We start from the raw sequence: 19,967 nt of genomic DNA on the forward strand, positions 1-19,967 counted from the left end.
GTTAAAAAAAAACATGCAAGTACACATCTAGAGGGCTAGGGTTTTTTTTTCCAAGTCACAGTCCAGTATATACCATTACTCGGTTTCAACTTAATCTGTAAATGCAATATTATTAAACAACCTAGAAAATCAAATTTTATAGTTTTAAATGTCAATGTAGTAAAAGTGTCGATTAATAAGAAAAAATACAACATATATTTTATTGCTGTAAATTATTTTCTGAGTTACAATCTAATAGCTTTGCTAGTATAATCTTTCTGACATTTATAAACACTTGCATGTAAATAAGCATTCAAGGCTATACTATGCAAATAATATATACAGGTTTGACATTTAGGTGCCATGGGAATAGTTGCCTCAGAAAAATGAGTAGATTAGAGATTATCTAAATTTTATTTTAGAAATATGAAAACAAATTTATTAAAACCAAAAGACCACAAATTAGTGTCTTCTTTTTTTGTCATTTTTATAATCTTATAATGATAATCATCCTATAACATTATGATGGCTAGATATACACTACTAAATGAGGGTAAAAAACAAAGTTCTGATATTTTAAAATTTTAAGGAAAGATGTCTTTAATTTTATCATTAGTATGATGACATGAGTCACATGCACATTATTGTTTAAAGATGAGCACCTAATTCATAGCAGTTAATGTATTCTATTAAACTAGTGTCTTCACAGACTCTTTACATACAGTTTATGATTGCCTAAAACGTATTCATTATTTATAAATTATTCACTGAGCAATTTCCACAATTTTTTTTCAGTAAATTGCTCAGAATCAGAATACAAGAATTTGATATTAAAAAAAGTAGTAATTTTTGTTAGCTTTGATTAGACACACAGATCACATTGGTACTGTTTATATTTCCTGACTGGTTGTGCATGATGCATCAAATCTTTTTTTTTTTTTTTTTTTTTTTTAAACACAGTAAGAATATTTGGGGTTAGAAAGTCAAAATTTGCTTTCTGGCAATGTTCTATATTAGCATCTTAAAATGCACTATTTTCAAAAACATTCCTGCCAGTTAACTCAGTCTCTAGATTTCCTTGAAAAGCAGATCTTAAAGGGGAGTGAGCACAAGCAAAAAAACCTCATTTTTTCTAATTGAGTAAATATTCATGGAAATTAATTTAGAAGATTCACCCCGTTCTAAAAACAATTAAAAAGCAGAGTTCAAATTTCAAAGCTTTTACCTGGTAAAGCCTGACATTCTTGCTGACGCTGATCCCATTGGCAGTTCAGGTTTAGTGAGCAACTTTTACAGCTGGTTAATTTATTACAGATCTGTTCATTTCTCACATGACATTTGGTGTAGTTTTTGACTGACTGTAAAAAAAAAAAAAAGAGAGAGAGAGAGTATACCATTTGTTAAATTTCTCAAAGATCAGAAATCAGGAGTAAAGTGTACAAGGATCCCACCAATCCAGTTACTTGTGAGTTAGGCAGACAAATCAATCAGTGGATGCTAAACAAGTGGGAAGGGGTTCTGGTGTGACTGACTGGAGCAGAAAAAATAAAGGACTTTATATGGTAATCAAAAAAATAAGAGTTAGAGAAAGAAAAGTACAAAATGTATAAAATAAATATTTATCAAGAATTCCAGTAATTTCATGTTGGATTTTTAAAAATCTACTTGTATTTAAGATAAGAAGTACAAAATTTAAAGAACCTGAAGATTACTACTTTGGCAAGAACAAAAGAACAGACCTGGAACAAAAGAATTCCCTCTGCACTTCAGTTAATGAGAAATGCAGTAAAATCTGATGGCAGTTTTTACCTAAGTTGCTTTGATGACTGAAGTATTGCTTTTAAGTAAGGCATTTGTCTTTTTTCCTGTTCAGGATTTTTAGAGCAATATGCAAGTATTGATACAGCAAAATGTCATTAATGTATACTTATGATTGCCTGAGTTCATTTATGCTAACACAATCAATATAAATTAAGGAATTCACAACTTATACTAATTATAATCATCACAAAACCCAAACACAGACTCCCCAGTCCACAACAAATTCCTTTTTAAGTCCAACATACAAATGATGACAATGTACACACACGCAATTCCTCAGATTCAGACTCAAAAGACACAATGCAAACTCCAACCTAATCTAAACGAAAATATATTCCCTGCAGACATAGACATACTAGTAAACCCAGACAGTAGGTGCTGATACTGGTGATACCTGTCAGAATGACAAATTTCAAGCATTTTAAAATTTCTGAAATATTCAAGAGGAGGAAGAAAAGCCAGAGGTGACAGTGTAAGTGAAAAGAACAGGAGGGAAAAGAAGGAAGATTTCTAATTCTTTACCCTTTTTGTAACTAGCTAAAAGATTATTTCGGCAGAAAGTAAGCAAATACAGTTAATACTAAAACTCACTATTTCCACATTTTAGAGACAGGGTGGGTGAAGTAATGTTTTTGACTGGATCAACTTCTCTGGGTGAAAGAGACAAACTTTCGAGCTTATATAGAGCTCTTCTTCACGTCTTCTCCCCTTTCCACGTTTATAATACAAGGAGTATGTACTATGCAGTAGTTAAAAATAAAGCTGAACCAATTTAGCTAGGCATTTGCCAAATCCACTCCATCTTTAAATTAGTACTGGTATGGGATTCCAAGTCTATGTCTAATATGCATTTGGTGCCATTTTACAACAAAGTAATAGTACCATGAACAACAAAAGTCCCTACTCTCAGTCAAATGAAAAGCCAGGCCTGCTGCAACAACATGAAAAAGAGTTAAAAGACACCTGGCACAGCTGCAGCTGACCCAGATCAGCTGACTTGTTTGCAGGGCTAGGCTGCAGGTCCCATAGCTCAATCTCCAGCCTGTGCCCGAACATCTACACAGCCATTTTTCAGCCCCAACCCCACGAGCCCAAATCAGCCGACCTGGGGCAGCCGCCACTTTTTTTTAAATAAATCACCCCCTGAGCGACATAAGTTACACCAACATATGTGCCAACGTGGACAGTGCTATGATAGTGGGAGAGCTTCTCCCACCAACATAGCTTCCATCACTTGTGGGGGCTGGAATAGTTAAGCCAAAAAGAGAGCTCTCTCCCATCAACTTAGAGTGGCTACATTAAAGAGATGCTGCGCTGCTATAAACTCTCTAGTGTAGTCATCCCCTAAATAATGTTTGAAAATCACTAAGTTCATCAACTGAAAAGCACTGTAGATGAGTATTATAGCACCATTATCATTAGCAGAAGCTCACATTACCACCAGTATTTGCATTTGGTTCCTATGTACCTGGCTACAAATTAGTTACACAAGCATGTTTGCAATGTTGTAGCAGCATTGGTCTCAGGATCTTAGGGAGACAAGGTGGAATATCTTTTATTTGATGATTTTATTGCTTCTATTGGTGAAACAGGCAAGCTTTTGAGATGCATCCTTCTGGAGAAGGAACTGAGAGTGTCAACTTGTTTAGCATAAGTAGTTAACACATATTCCATGAGACCATTCAAGGTGAAGTGGTCCATTAACACCTCTGCAGTCATAGGACAAAAAAGGGGGTTAATGGATTACAATTACAACAACTCCACAACTCTCAGAACACCACCTCTGGGAGAAACCATGGCACCAGGATCCATCACACGGACACTACACGACACCTCAAAATAATCAATGTATTAAGATTACCTCTAACCAGAACTGTATTATCTCCAATGGACTGAACCACTTCTGTACCACACAATCTGATACCATACTAACACACGGAGAACTAGAAGAATTCTTTCATCAACTCTGGCTCAATGAATTTCTTTCACGACAATGACACCACCACCCACAACTACCACATCCCCCTCGTCAGTCATAAGAAAAAAGAATCATCAGCCTAGACATCCCACAGTGGACAAAACCGCACACTTGATCATTACACTGATTGCTTCAGGAAAAAAATTGACTGTGAAATCTTTACCAAACATCATACCCAAGACAATCTCTCCACCACTGAGAGGACAGTTATACAGTCCTGAAATCCAACCACCAGATAGCAATCAAATCAGCAGACAAGGAGGTGCAATCATAGCCCTCAACAATGAAGTCTAAATCAATGAGGCCAACTGACAACTTTACAATATCACCTATTATGAGGAAATCAGAGAAGACCTCACAGCACAATTCACACAGGAATTTAAGGGTATGATCAAATCCTTTCTCAAACAACTCCAAGAGAAACTGTACAAATTCAACCCCCATGGACCTTCCACATGCTTCCCAAGATACAGAAACAAGGGAAGCCAGGCAAACCAATCATTTCCTTCCCTAGCACTCTTACTGTGGGAACATCAGGACTTATAAAAACCATTCTCAAACCACTCTCTACACCAAATGCCAGTTTCCTCCAGGATACAGCCAACTTCCTCCAGAGCTCTACAACATTAGCAGCCTCCCTCAGAACACCATCCTTGCCACCATGAATGTCACCTCCCTATACACCAACAACCCTTACACAATGATGGCATCATTGCCTGTCGCAAATATCTACAAGATAATGGACAATATTCAGATATCCATCTCAACCACATCAAACTCATCCAGTTCATCCTCACCAAAAACAAATTAACATTCAACAACAAACACTTTGTCCAAACCCAAGTTATGGGTACCAGGATGACGCCCCATTATGCCAAACACTTCATAGGCCAATTTTGGTACCACAAAACCAATGATATACCTGAGATAACGTTGATATTTTCAAACTCTGGACAGACTACCTAAATTCCCTCAGACTTCTACCACAGCTTCAACAACCACCCATCCTTGAAACTCCCTGTAGAACACTCCAACACCAGCATTAACTTCCCAGACACAATTAACAGCTTCAACAATAGAACCCTACACACAAGAAACCCACAGATCACCACACTTACCTTCTCACATCCAGTAACCATCCCACAACACACCAAGAAATCTTATCTACCTTAATCTATCTTAGCCAGGCACTCAGATACCACAGAACAGGCTCCAACGAGAAAGTCCGGGATATATAGCTTAACACACACAAAACCACCTTCATCAAACAAGGACAGTCCACCAGGGAAATCAATGGCATCATGGAACAGGCTACCCAAATACCCCAGGAGAACCTGCTTCAATACAGAAAAAAAACCTTTCCAACTGTACACCCCTAGTTATCATCTACCACCCCAAACTAGAACTCATACAGGGTATCATTACACAACTACAACCCCATTTGATGGGGACCACATCCTGAAAGAAATCTGGCCTTCAAACAACCCCCAACCTCATCAAGCTCATCATCAGAAGCAAGCTCCGCACAGACCAGGACCCATCAACTCAAAGCAGCATCACACCCTGCCAAAACACCGATGCAAAGCTGTACACACATCACCACAGCTACGATGATCAATACCCCCTCTACACACCTTTCAAGATGCAGGGGTCTTACACGTGCCTATCACAACATACGGTGTACCTCATCCAGTGCACTAAATACACCACCAACAACTATGTGGATGAAACCAATCATTATGCTTTTGAATGAACTCATACAGAAAAATAAAGACAAAAACACCCTATCATCTATAGGCAAGCACTTTTCACAAAATGATCACTCGGTAAACTGACTTCTCAGTCCTCATCTTCAAAGAAAATATGTGCATCTTCAAAAGATGAGCCTGGGAGCTTAAATTCATATCTTTACTAGACACTAAAAATCATGGTCTTAATAAAGAAACTGGGTTTATGGCTTATTACAACAATCTTTTGTTCTTTTTTGTCTTATAACTGCAGAGGCATTAACAGTCCACTTCACACTGAATGGTTTCTTAGAATATGTGTAAAGGACTTATGCTAAACAACTGGTTCCACCTTATATTTAGCTGTGACACTCTGAGTACCTTTCCCAGACCTGAAGAAGAGCTCTTTGTAGCTCAAAAGCTTGGCTCTCTCCAAAAGAATTTTGTCCAATAAAAGATATTACCTCATCCACCTTGTCTTTCTTACACAAGTATGTCAGATTACACAAAGCTACTTTCAACCTAAAGTGATGTCAGAACCTTACTCCAAACTATCCTCTTTAGCTGCATGTAGTGTGTGTTGTTGAGCGCGAGAAAGAAAGACGTGCTAAAGTTGTAATACTGGACAGCACCTATTATTACAGCACACAAATACAACCAGAGAAGGTTAACAACACTAAGAAGTCTATACTAAAAAGAAAAAGCTTGGGAAACAGGATTTAGTTATTTTTTTCTCCCTTTATTCATGCCCTTAATTAGTGTGTTACCAGAATGCTATAGTAGGAGTTAATTTTCCCACCATCAGCAAAGACAACTTTTTATACTATTTATACACTTTTAAAAATTCATCAAAAATCTTTAAATTACAAGGTATTTTCATTGGTATTAATGGGATACTTTGTCATCAACACCTCCAATATGAAAACAGGACCCCTTTCGTTTTCTGTCTCACAGCCAGAAGTAAACTAAAAAGGCTGCTGGGATGTCACAGATATATTAAGCAGCAAAGAAATTTAATCCATTAACTGAAATAGAAAGACAATCTCTTGGAATGGTTTATTAAAATAAAAGTCTAAGCAAAATAATCCATCAACAGCAGGTTGCATAATAACAAACTTACCCAGGGGCCTTCAAAACACCTCCAGGTTTGCAGATACCTAAACGCTTTGTATATGTTTAGCCATTTGCCACATGTTACTTTTTGATAAAAAGCAATTTTATATGCATCTTTATGTAGCACATAAAGAATGCGTTAACTATATATATTATTTCTTCAGATTTCTAAAATATAACTATAGGCTTCATCCCATAAATTAAAATCATAAAATAAGCAAATGACTGCCCATAAATATATTCTCCCCTCTACAGACTTAGAGAAGTGGGGGGGGAAGCAACAGGCTCTGCCACATACTCAGAAGGTTAACAAATCTGGGCTCTAGCAGACCAGGAAGGGAAGCAAGTTCTAATATCCAAGGGCACCTCAGAGAGCCAGCAGGTCCCTCTCATATATATTGAGGGAGCTCTGGCTCGAGCATCTCTGCTGACCTCAACTGTGGATAACCAGATGTCAAATCATTTAGGGCTTTATCGGTTAAAATGAACACCATGAATATCAATGTAGACAATGCGGTAAACATGTAATTCTACTTAATCAAGCTGGCATTCTACACTACCTTCAGCTTCTGAATGGTCCCAAAGTGTAGCCCCACATTCAGCGCATCACAGCAGTCTAATTTCACGGTGACAAAGGTATGGATAATTGTAGGAAGGTTTGTATTGAGGAAAAAAGTTCCCAGTTATCTTGCCACGCTCAGGTGGGGGAAAAAATATCACTCTTTGCCGATGCTGCTGCCTGGGCATCCAGGAGCAGCTCAGGATATGACAGCATCTCCAAGTTTCACACCTATATCACAAATGGCAGTCACATTCCCTCAATGAGGGATGCTGAAACAAATTTCCCCCATTCTTCTGGCTGCTTCTCACAGCACACCATCATTTCAGTCTTGTCTGGACTGAGTCACTGCCAGCTAGCTTTCAATCTCATCTAGGCTATTAATTCCATTGCTTCAGTTGAGTCAGATATATTGAAGATAGAGCTGGGTGTCATCAGTATACTGAATACATTGCAGCTCATGTCTCCTGACTAACCCTCCAAGAAGCTCCATATGCACAATGAATAGTAATATAGATAAGACCTATGTAGCATCCTTATATGATTAAGATGAGTTTTTAGAATCTTTAGTGGTATAGTACTGGTATACCATAAAAGCATATTAAAAAGGGAGATGCAACACTAGGCTAATGTAGCAGGTTAGTGCAGCAGTGATGTTAGTGCATCAACCTCCTGCTCATCATTAAGGAAAACAATCCACTTGTAAATTGCTAGGTACTAAAGCAGTGCAATTGTTAAAATGAAATTTCAATCATATACAGAATCAGCTTCATTAATGTTGGAGAGAACTAACTACTGTTTAGGGGCTTGTTTGGTGCTCTTACTGGACCAGATGCTCATTAGTAAACATGACGATGAAAGGTGACTATTATTTTTCTGGTCTATAGCAGAGGCTATTGTAAAACAAACGTGGGAGAGACACATATGTTGTGCTTGAAGAAGGGGCTAAGGTAGCTGCATGCAACACAATCAAAACAAATGCTCAAAGTGACAGAATGCCTACAAGTACAGTACGCACACAGAAATGCCACAGAATCTTTGGTATCAATTTGCATTCGGTTTGGCTAATCACCATACATATTGACTAAACTGCCTGAGAGATGCATTACAATGAATTTTATATTACAAGTGCACACCATCTGTTCCCATACAGTGCCACCTCTCCCCCACTCTATTTTCCTTGTTAACACATTATTACCACAATGTCAAAATCCCAAAGCATTCAGGCTGCTTTAGAAAATGAATTCTTCTGGTAGCAACATTACATGTTACATTATCTTCTGAAGGATCTAGAGTATTTGTAGCAATATTTTTAATAGTAGAATCTGTGGAGCACAAGTAACCCAAGGCTATTTAGGAATTTTCAAAATGAAATTCAAACTCTAGTGACTATTCTCTTATAATGTACTCTGTTGCATTCCACTATTCCCAACTCTTATTTTCCTTAAATCCAATTTACACATTACTTCCCTGAAAAATCTCATTAGCTCAATGTAAATGTAAATCCAATAAGTAATTCATATTAAGCCCAGTATTAAGTTATAATCCGAGCTAACAAAACCAATGAAATTCAGATTTATGACAGCACATCTGTTACTCAAATTCACACACTGCTGCGGGACATCTGTAATATTTATGCACAGGGTATGCATAAACTATCTTACATTTTCATTTCCTCACTTACGTCTGATTTAGTTTCATTCTTAGGTTCCAATCCTACTTTTTATAGACACATGGGCAGACTTCTGCACCCACATGGAGTCCAAATGAAATCAATAGAGCTTTGCACAGTAGTCTGCCTGTGTGTTATCCATTGCAAGATTAGGGCCCTAATTTTATTTTATTTTAGAATTTCAGAAATCAGCAATGGAAAAGGCCTATTGAACACCTAGGTCATTCTCCTTTTACTGCAGGATTGTTCTGGATAATAATATATTATTTGATTGGTTTATCCAGTATACTTCTAAATGATTCAGAGCAATGGGGCTTTCACCATTTCCCTTGGGTGACTACAATATTCTTCAGTCATAAATCTCACTACTAAAAATTATTTCAGCTAAATTTTCCTTTGCTCAGTTTGACAAATCTAAGCCTATTTATATTTCCTTGAGCCATCTTAAATAAACAATATTTCCCCATCTTTGAAGTTTAACTAGGTAGATGATCCTCTCTTTCTTCAGATCATTATTAAAGGTGTTATTTCAAGCAAGGGTTACACTTATCACTGAAGAAAACACTAGTTAACCCTGTTCCCCCACTTGATATACTGCTGTTTATCATTACCCTTTCTTCATGGCCTCCATTAGTCTTCTGGCCATATGAGAGTGATCAAATCCAAGATCATTTTAATACATTTTAAACATAAGATATATTTTACTGAAGTCTATTAGCTCAACCGAATCTTTAAGGAACATCCCAACCATTTATCCTCCTAGTCCTGACTCAACCTGGTCCCCTGTGACAAGAGGCTTCTGTGGAGATGGTGCAGCTAGAAATAGACACAGAAATAGACACCTCTTGTGCAATGATATTCAGCAGAAGGGCTATGTAAAACAGGGAATTGTCATTAAGTGGGTCTCTTTCCTGTGGGGTCCCGCTGGAATTGGTTCTTGGCCCTATGCTATAAATTACTTGGAAAAAAACAAAATCATCACTGATAAAATTTGCAGATGACACAAAAAGTTGGGGGAGTGCTAAAGAATGAAGAGGATAAGTCACTGATTCAGAACACTCTTGATAACGCTTGATAAACTTGGCACAAGCAAACAATATGCATTTTAGCACAGCTAAATGTAAATGGATACATCTGGGAACAAAGAATGAAGGCCACACTTACTAGATGAGGGACTTTTTCCTGGAAAGCAGTGATTCTGAAGATTTGGTGGATGTGGTGGATAATCAGCTGAATTTGAGCTCCCAGTAGGATGCTGTGGCCAGGAGAGCTTATGTGACACTTGGATGCATAAAGAAGGGACTCTTGAGTAGGAGTAGAGGTTATTTTATCTCTGTATTTGGCACTGGTATGATTGCTGCTGGAATACTGTCCAGTTCTGGTGCTCAGAATTCAAGAAGGATGTTGATAAATTGGAGAGGGTTCAGAGAAGAGCCACAAGAATGATTAAAGGATTAGAAAACCTGCCTTATCGTGATAGACTCAAGGAGCTCAATCTATTTAGCTTAACAAATAGAAAGTTAAGAGGGTATTTGATTACAGTCTTTAAGTATCCACATGGGGAACAAATATTTAATAATGGGGTCTTCAATCTATCAGGGAAAGGTATAACAAGATCCAATGGCTAAAAGCTGAAGCTAAACAAATTCAGACTGGAAATAATAAAAAATTTTAACAGTAGAGTAATTAACCATTGGAACAATTTACCAAGGGTCATGGTGGATTCTCCATCACTGACAATTTTTAAATCAAAATTAAATGTTTTTCTAAAAGATATGCTATAGGAATTATTTTGGGGATGTTCTATGGTCTGTGCTAATTAGAAAGTGAGACTAGATGATCACAATGGTCCCTTCTGGCCCTAAAATCTATTAATCATATGCCAGGCTCACAGGCCCCTTTTTGACAGCATAGCTTGTTGCAAAAGGGCCAGTGGGAAAGCATTAATCTGTCCCCAATTCCTCCAACAGCTCCATGAAGGTCAGGAACCACATGACCACTACACCACCTTATTACACAATGCAATAGCTGAGCTCCCAGCCAGCCACAAACAAACCATTTGCGGAGGCTAGCACTATCAGTGACACCAATCACAATTTCTCTTTTCTGGCTTTGTCTTCACTGCAGACTTAACTCAGGTTCACCTGCAGGTTTTCCCCATTACATGCTCAGTGTTCACACATTTACATGCTTCTGTCAATGCCAGATGATAAAGCAGCCACCACCTACTGATGTATTGGGCAGACCCCAAGTTAGCAATGTATAGGATATGCTAAACCAGTGGTTCTTAACCTTTCCAAACTACTGTACCCCTGAAGCCTGAGTCCCACCCCCACGGGGCTGAGGCATGTAACTTAGTTCATGGCGCCCCTGTGGCTCCAGACAATTACCTTTCTTGCCACCCCCAATACCAGCTCTGCACTTGCGACCCCTCTAAAACTCCAGGTTAAGAAACACTGCGCTAAACCAAGGTAACAAATGAAAACATGCAGCTACAGCTGATCACAAAAATTGATACAAACCTTTCCCATTACCATAGGGCACCCACTCCTGTGCCCTATCTTGCCATCTACCTGTGTTCTAACCCTTGACTGGAAGTGATTTATCTTCATATGCCTCTGCTTAGTGTCCCAAGTCCCAAACTACATGCAGCTTCTCCCCCTTCACTCATCTTGTAAATGTCATGCCTGGATTGTAGGCAGCTACACTGAGTAGTCGGAGCCAGAGACCACAGTGATGACTGGATCAGGATAACAAGAGGTCAGAAGCAGGAGACAAACCAGAAATCAGAATCATAAGTTGGAAGCCAGACTCAGACCGGGGTAGGGTCTGAGGCAAGAGACAAACTGGAGATCAGGATCCACAGTCAGATACCAGAAGATGGAGTCAAACCAGGTCAGGATGCCAGGAAATCAAGTAGGAAAGTAGGAAGAACAAGGTGCACAGTCCAGAGCAGGGTGGAGCCCCGTCATTCAGACAGCTTGCTGTTCCTGTTTCTGGCTTACGTATGGTCAGCAGGCCAAACAGACGCTCTGGGACTCCACCAATCGGCCTCAGGGACAGAGTCTCATATGGGTGGCTCGGCTTCATGGTTTTCAGGTAAGCTATTGCCAGCAGGCTGCAAGATAGAGTTGGAGAATGGTCGATCCCATGACTTGCAGACCTGCGTTTGAAGTCCATGGATCATGACAGAAAGGTTGCAGCAGATTGAAAAAGGGTTTCACATAATCAACAGTGCTGCTCAGTCTCCCATAACTCCCCCCCCCCCCCCCATGATCATTTCCTTCCCCCCAATTTTTTTTTGGGGGGGACAGTTGGAAGATAAAAAACTTGCCATTTCTTTTCCAGGTAATATTCCTTTACAATGCTTTCGAATGGCTGAAGTTTGCTGGGCAATAGAATCTGCAAAGGGAACTGCATTCGTTTGAAGTAAAAGTGGATTTTTTTATTTACAGCTGCCTACACCATGTATAAGTTTATAGGAATTCAAAAGCGCACACAAACTTTTTTTCCCTCTGTCAGGACCAAATGCAACAGTATCAGACTCATAGAAGGAAGCGAGGACATGTAGGAGACCATCAATTATCAGTGAAAATCTTCAAAATTTGCAGTCAAAGAGGCAGAGGACCAGGGACAACCTATTCATGGAGGAGCATAAAAACTGTTCCAGGTTATCAGAAAAGCACCATAAGGAGGACTTAGGTTTAGCCAAAATGCAAAAGAATGAGATGAGGCCACTGGCAAATTCTCTCTGCCATGATTGGGAGCAACACATGGTATATCAGAAAGCAAGGTTTAAGAGACTATTGGGACATATGAATCATCCTGCCCAAACCTTCATGCCACCAATCCCCAACCCCATGGATTCACCTCAATATTACTACATCCTGCAGCCTGTGAACAACAATTCCATGGGGAAGGAAGTTAATGAGCCAGTCACTGAGCCATGGAACTTCACATCAACAAAATATTGACTGGACTCTACACCTACTCCAGTGGAAGGAAAGAGAACAGATACACGGATAATGTGCAGTTTCCTTTTTGTGACAAGGTTTTATGTTGTCTGTAATAGCATGGCACCCATCTCTCATGACTGCCCCTTCTGGTCAGGTGTGTCTGCAGTCTTCAAACAGTCTAGGCCCTGGTATCGAGCTGTATCCCTCAGGGCTTCCTCCCTGGAGTCAATGGTTTCGTCTGCTCTGGACCCTTCTGGCCCCTGCTCTCCAGTTGTGCCACTAAGTAGTTCAGATCCCCATCTGGGGATTTATCGCTGTGCAATTGTAGGCCACTTTCCCAGTGGCCTATGGGGTGGGGGGGACCTGGGTCTGCCCACTACTTCAGATCCCAGCCCAAGGATCCTAAGAATAGCAACCATGCACCGCCATGTCCCTTTAATGAAACTGCTTTCAGTTCCCTGAGCCACTTCCCCACAGCCCCAGCCTTTACCAATGTTTCACCTTTAACTCAGGGCTCTTCTACATTTAGGCCCAGCAGCCTGCCAAGAGCTCTTTTTCACTCACCTGGTGCTGCTGTTCTCTTTCACCAGCCAGGAATGCTATCTTAACTCCTCAAGCTCAAGAAAGGAACTGGCTCTGGTTCTGCAGCTCCTTTTTATATAGCCCTCCTGGGTCTTGATTGGCTGCTTCCTCTACAGCCACTCTCAGCTGCTTGGAGGACCCCTCAACTGCTCCTTTCCTGGGACAGGTGTGGCAGGACAGTGAAGCCTCCAGCAGGGGGCCTCTGGCCCTAGTCCACCCCATCACACGGTCTTATATTTGCACACATTTGAAACCATGTTAGGGCAGGTGGTCTTCTGACATTTTTATAATCAATCAACTTCAATAAATGTAAAGAAAAAATAATATTTGTTTCTTTAATTCATGTATAAATATTACATTTAAATTTAAACAAGATTGCAATGCACTGTACAAGCTCATTAATTAGCCCAAGTGTACTCGAGTTTGCTCAATAATGCAATTGCACAAGGCATCACTTACGGAATGTTCTGTAACAGAACCTACCCCATTAGTAGTAGTAGTAGCATTTGTGGTCATCTGTAAGCAGCCCTCAAAGAATCATTATCGGCAATCCATTCTATCCCAAAGTACTCCATTTATACTTACATATACTGGGAAACATGCAACACCCAGGAATCATGCACCTTGCCCGTGCATCCAGTACAGATTTCCATGAATATGCTATAGTTGTCCACAAGGGCCTACATAGCAATGGAATAGTATCCTTTTCTGTTAATGTCCTTGCTAGCTTCAGATGGCAAGCACAGGATGGATATATGGCTGCCATCAATAGTACCAGAACAGCTCAGGAACTCCATGAATGCATACCCTATAATTACTTCACAACCGCTAGAGACAGCACAGCATTAATTGCCTTGAAATCCACCTTGAACACGGCACCAACCACTAATTTCTCAACCCTAAACTGATTGCCAACAGTCTGGGGTTGCCAGCTTCCACAAGGCAATAGCAACATACTTCTGGACCATTATTGCCTCTCTTATATGGTGTTCTGTCACTCAAATGCTCGGTCAAGTTCCTCATAAGTTCCAGGAATGAGGCTCTCATGTCAATATTCTGGGCCTATGGCTGGTCACCCCATATTTCCACCATATTGAAGTCCCTCCACTCTATGCTTGTTGTCCTGATCCAGTTTGCATTCAGGACGCGTGTGTGTGGACTACCATGAAAAATAGCGTCAGCTCAGTTCATGTTTCCATGTCCACATGGTCCCATTCTATTGTTGCTGTTATGCTTCTGCTTGTAAATATAAACCACTTTCTCGGTCTTCTTCAGGATGGAAGTTGCCTCAAACACCCACCAGGGTTTCTTGACAGCAGTTCAGAGGCACGCCAACAAAACATTACCTCCATAAAAACCAGCATCTGTCAGCTACATTTATTAGCGTGAGCAGGATCTATATCTTCAGCACGTAACAGCACACCACCACACCAGCCTGGATTTTGCCAAGAAATCAATTTTCCAGGACTATACCATTTCCTCCCACAATCCCCAGAGTGAGCAGACAAGTCTCCCCAGAACACCCTGTGACTGTGAACATAGAGTGACGCAGTGAGCTTTCACAGTATGAATCATGAGATCTGTCAAAACATCTCATGAATTTTGTAAAGAGTTCCATGTTATGTTGTCTTGTAACATGATTGTGTAGGGCTTCCATTGTAAAGCATGACTATTAAGCTGAATGGATGGATGATGCCATTTATCTCGCAATAATGGTTGAGATTTCAAAGAAGCCTAGGAGACTTAGGCCCACTGAAATTCAAGAGGAGTTGGATGCCTAACTCCCATAGACTCCTTTAAAATCTCAGCCAATACTGCCATTATGGTCACCTTTTTATATGCTAACAGACTAAGAACTTAAAAAATGACCTGGTGGGGTGAGGAGTAACTTAGAAAGTTACTTAGTTGAAGAATGGACAAGAAGAATGAAGAAGGCAAAAATAAGGTAACACAAAGTTTCAATTTTTCTGTTGCATTAACTCTCTTTACAATGTACGAAGAAATGATTTTAATATATTTTCCAATAACTGATGTATAATATAAAACTTTATTCAATGCTGTTAAATGGTAAACTAATGATTCTAAATAAGCAAATGTTAACTATATATTCAGATACTCAGAGACTCACCATACTACAGTTACTGTTTGCTGAAATGCACTTTTTGTCATCACACCACTGGCAACCATTTGTATTAGCGGTACAGCTGGCACAGTCTGCATATCTGTAACATCTGTCATCTGCAGCAGCTGCAGTACAAATGAGAGACAAAAACAGCAAGATGAAAGAGGAAAAAGTGTCACTTTTCTTAATTCACACATTTTTAACAGCTGTTTGGGACAATATGTGGCATTTTTTCATTGTAAACATGACCTTCAATCCAAGATGTAAGTTACTTAATAGGAAACCAACCATATTAGGTTAATGTTATTTACTCTCTTTAAAACACCTGTTCTTTAACACACATTCTTTGAAGTTTCATATGACCCTAACCTGTCAAAGGAACACTCCTTGATTTGTAACCTATAGACCAGTGTTTCTCAATTAAATTTGGCCGCGGAATCCTTTTTAACTTCTGCGGGGCCATGCGATACCCTCCGCTGAAAAATCCGGGACATCTTCCCCTTTTCGGCAGCGCAGTATCGGCTGTTTTTGGCCGAGCGCACTGTCAGCTGTTTTCGGCGGCACGATTTCAGCAGCTTTCGGTGGTGCAGTTTCAATTTTTCGCGGAACCCCAATTGAGAAACACTGCTATAGACTGATATTAGAAGAGTACATAGATCAAAGAAACATGTTAATACCTTTTATTCTATCCATTGTTCATTAATTTAACAAAATGAGTGAATTATATTTTTTAAGGCTTGACATCTTTACAAAAAGTAGTAGGCAGTAGTAAAAGAAGTAAAAACAAAACCCAACAGGATCATTCTGTAACAGATAAGAATTAATTCTAACGCGTAATTTTATAAACTTTCAATACAGTATAGTAAATGGTTTACTATATGTAAATGTAAATGGTTTACCTCTGGACATCCAAAGTATGAAGCTTTCCTCTTCCTTGCTGGAGTGAGGCTTCAGAAATAACACTGGAAGATGCATGATTTGATTGAGGTGGAATGCAGAAAATATCTGGGGCATAAATTTAGGGTGTGACCCGAGACAGACGGTTTCCTTTTGGAATATTGCGAAACATGGGTCAGTTAGATGTGCCTGAAGTTCAGATACTCTCCTAGCAGAAGTAATTGCTACCAAAAGCTGACATCAGCAGCAAAAATGATATTTCCAAAGGTTCAAAAGGACAATTCATTAAGTATTAAAAAACCAAGTTTAGATCATGGGTGTGCTGTCCTGGATTAAAATATAAAACAAATTGCTTAGTAGCTGGAGATATGAACTTGCTATTGATGAAGCTGAATGCCTACATCTAGGAGGTTTAGATCTAATTTTAGAGACTTCCTGGGCTTTTGGCTGGTATAATGAGGACCTATAGTGAGACAGAGTTTAAACTGTGTCCATTTTATCACTGGAGCATAAACTTCCAGAGAGCGCAGATTTTTTAACACTCACCTGGCATCATCAGTTTTTGGGGGAAAAGAGCTTAGAACCTTCAAAGAGAAGGCCTTGGATTGAAATAGTTGTAGCCACGGAACACAAAGCAGTGTCTGATGCATCAGTGGCCGCCTGAAGCAAAGTCCAAGCTGTGAGATGTCTTCCAGACATTAGTGCCATGACCCGTCTCTGTATTCTTCAGGCAATTTGTCTGCAAATTTCACTACTGATGACCAATTAACAAACATTATTTAGAAAGCAAACCATGGTAATCTGATATCCTCATTGGAAGACTTGCAAATATATAGGCTTTCCTTTCACATAGCATTCATTAGCTGCAGTTACTACCAAAGAGTGTGAAATGGGGTGGGTGAAATAACAGTCAAATGCCTGTTAAGGTACCTGGTAACACCCATACACGTTTGGTAGTAGGTGGTATAGAAGCTGGTCTCTGCCAAAGTGTCATGGCCAGCTTTAAAAGGGCTTCATAAATGGAAAGGGCAACCCTTTCAGTTGCAGGAGCCTACAGAATGTCTAAAAGTTTATTAAGTTTGTCCTGCTGAACTTCTGTCTGCACCCATAGGGATATGCAACCTCATAATAAGATCCTGAAAGAACTTAAAGTCTTGAGGAGGAGGAGGAGAAGAGAACTGTGCTGTTATGGCCTCATCAGAGGAAGATGAAGAAATGTAGGTAGGTAGGTAATTCTGTGGGTTCCACTTCCTCAGTTGGTCCGAACATTGGGGATGGCTGATGGGCCACCGGGGGTCTTCCCTGACAGGAATAGAGACTGGAGATGCTGACTTTCTTTCCAACCCCCTTGGTGACAGGGATCGAGAAGTACTGAGGGCAATCCAGGGTGCCCAGTAAAGCAAGGGTGGGTAGTAGATTTCTGCATTGCCCGCAATGGTGGACACTAAACTGGAATATCCTTATCAGGCTAGTGTTCTTGTTCCATACCATGGGTTTGAGCAGTGTCCACAGAACGTGACCTGTAAAGTGATGTAATAGAGCAATAGATGCAAGAGCAATAGATTACGCGCCAAATCTTAAGATGAGTTGTAGCTCTCTTCAGGAAACATAGGAGCTATTCCAATGGGTGGCAGGGGAGGCATCGGCACCAGGATCGCATGCTGTTGCATTGACAGTGTCAAAGCTAGTTGTGTCAGTTCAGGTGGAGCCTGCTGCAGAGGAAAAAATGATGACTGGTATCCATACTGTGCAGGTGGTGCTGACAGCATCAACATTACTGATGGTGCTGATTGAGCAGACAAGGAAGATACTGCAAATGTGGCTGAAGCCTCTGCTGCTACTAGTACTAGATGGTGAAATAGCAGTAAATCAGACACAGAAAGGTACAGCAAGCCTTTGCTGCAAAAAACCATCTGTGGCGTTGATTGTACTGAAATGGAAGGTAAGTGCTCCGAAGACAGCACAAATGGTACTGGACCTGGCAGTGCCAGAATGGAGATAGTTCCCAGCAGCAAAAGTTAAAACACCATGTTGGAGCCAATGGTGCCTCATCAGACAGTACCAGTGAACATCGGTGTTTATTACCAGACTTCAATTCAGTGCTGGAGGAGTTCTTAGATGATTTATCCTATTTGTGTGATGTATGAAACATAGGTAATCTCTGAGCCTCAGAAAATGACGATAACTTCTGCTTCAAAGAAACCACAGTAGAGACGTCTGCTTCAAAGAGATCACTCTTTCTTCAGATTCTGGTTTTGGGGCTGCAGCACCAAGAGGGAAATCCTTTTAGAATCATAATATCATACACATGTAAGACTAGAAGGGAACTCGAGAGTCCAGTCCCTGCACTCAAGGCAGAACTACATACTAACTAGACCAGCGGTTCTCAACCTTTTTTTCTCCGAGTACCACTCGGGTCAGGTACCACTCAGGAAAAAAAGGGGGGAGGGGGGACTTTCGGCGGCGGCGGGGTTTTGTGGCAGCGGTGGGGGAGGACTTTCGGCGGCGGCGGGGTTACATGGGGGGAACAATGCCCTCTACCGAAACCCTGCCGCCGTTTGCCCCTTTTCGGGGGCAGGGTTTCGCCGGGGGGGGGGGGGAATGGGGGGGGGGGGGCAACGACTTTCGGTGGCGGGGTTTCGTGGCGGGGGGGGGGGGACGACTTTCGGCAGCGCGGTACAGCTCGCGTGCCACCCAGCCTTCTTCGAAGTACCACCGGTTGAGAACCGCTGAACTAGACCATTCCTGACAGGTGTTTGTCTAACCTGTTCTTGAAAATCTCCAATGCTGGAGATTCCAGAGCCTCCCTCGGCAATTTGTTCCAGTACTTAACTACCCTGACACTTAGGAAGGTTTTTCCTAATGTCTAATCCAAACCTCCTTTGCTGCAATTTAAGCCCATTGCTTCTTGTCCTATCCTCAGTGGTTAAAGAGAACAATTTTTCTCCCTCCTCCTTGTAATAACCTTTTATCAATTTGAAAACTGTTACGTCCCCCTCAATCTTCACATCTCCAGACCAATCAAACCCAATTTTTTCAATCTTTCCTCATAGGTCCTGTTTTCTAGACCTTTATTGCTCTACTCTGGACTTTCTCCCTTTTGTCCATGTCTTTCCTGAAATGTAGCATCCAGAACTGAACATAATACTCCAATTGAAGCCTTTATCAGTGCAGAGTAGAATGGAAGAACTACTTCTCGTGTCTTTCTTATAACTCTCCTGCTAATACATCCCAGAATGATGTTCGCCTTTTTTTTTTTTTTTTGGCAACAGTGTTACTCTGTTGACACCTATTTAGCTCGCAATCCACCATAACCTGCAGATCCCTTTCTGCAGTATTCCTTCCTAGGGAGTCATTTTCCATTTTATATATGTGCAATTAATTCTTCATTCCTAAGTGGAGTACGTTGCATTTGTCCTTATTGAATGTTATCCTATTTACTTCAGATCATTTCTCCAGTTTGTCCAGATCATTTAGAATTTTAATCCTATCCTCCAAAGCACTTGCAACCCCTCCCAGCTTGGTATTGTCCGCAAACTTTATATGTGTACTCTCTATGCC

General features: G+C 40.4%; 1 protein-coding gene across 4 annotated transcripts in view; it reads right to left on the reverse strand.

Moving 5' to 3' along the window:
• Positions 1-19,967, reverse strand: part of ATRNL1 (attractin like 1) — a 944,263-nt gene that overhangs the window by 659,487 nt on the left and 264,809 nt on the right. For all 4 annotated transcript variants that reach the window (XM_067537030.1, XM_067537032.1, XM_067537033.1 and 1 more), the window contains exons 13-14: positions 15,516-15,634; positions 1,205-1,337 (exon numbers count right to left, since the gene is read on the reverse strand). In XM_067537030.1, coding sequence (XP_067393131.1) covers positions 1,205-1,337; positions 15,516-15,634 — 252 coding nt within the window. The remainder of the gene's footprint in view (positions 1-1,204; positions 1,338-15,515; positions 15,635-19,967) is intronic.

The sequence above is a fragment of the Emydura macquarii genome, unplaced genomic scaffold, assembly GCF_026122565.2.
Source record: "Emydura macquarii macquarii isolate MOO-44397 ecotype Brisbane River unplaced genomic scaffold, CSIRO-AGI_Emac_v2 contig_3692, whole genome shotgun sequence".
NCBI lineage: Eukaryota > Metazoa > Chordata > Testudines > Chelidae > Emydura > Emydura macquarii.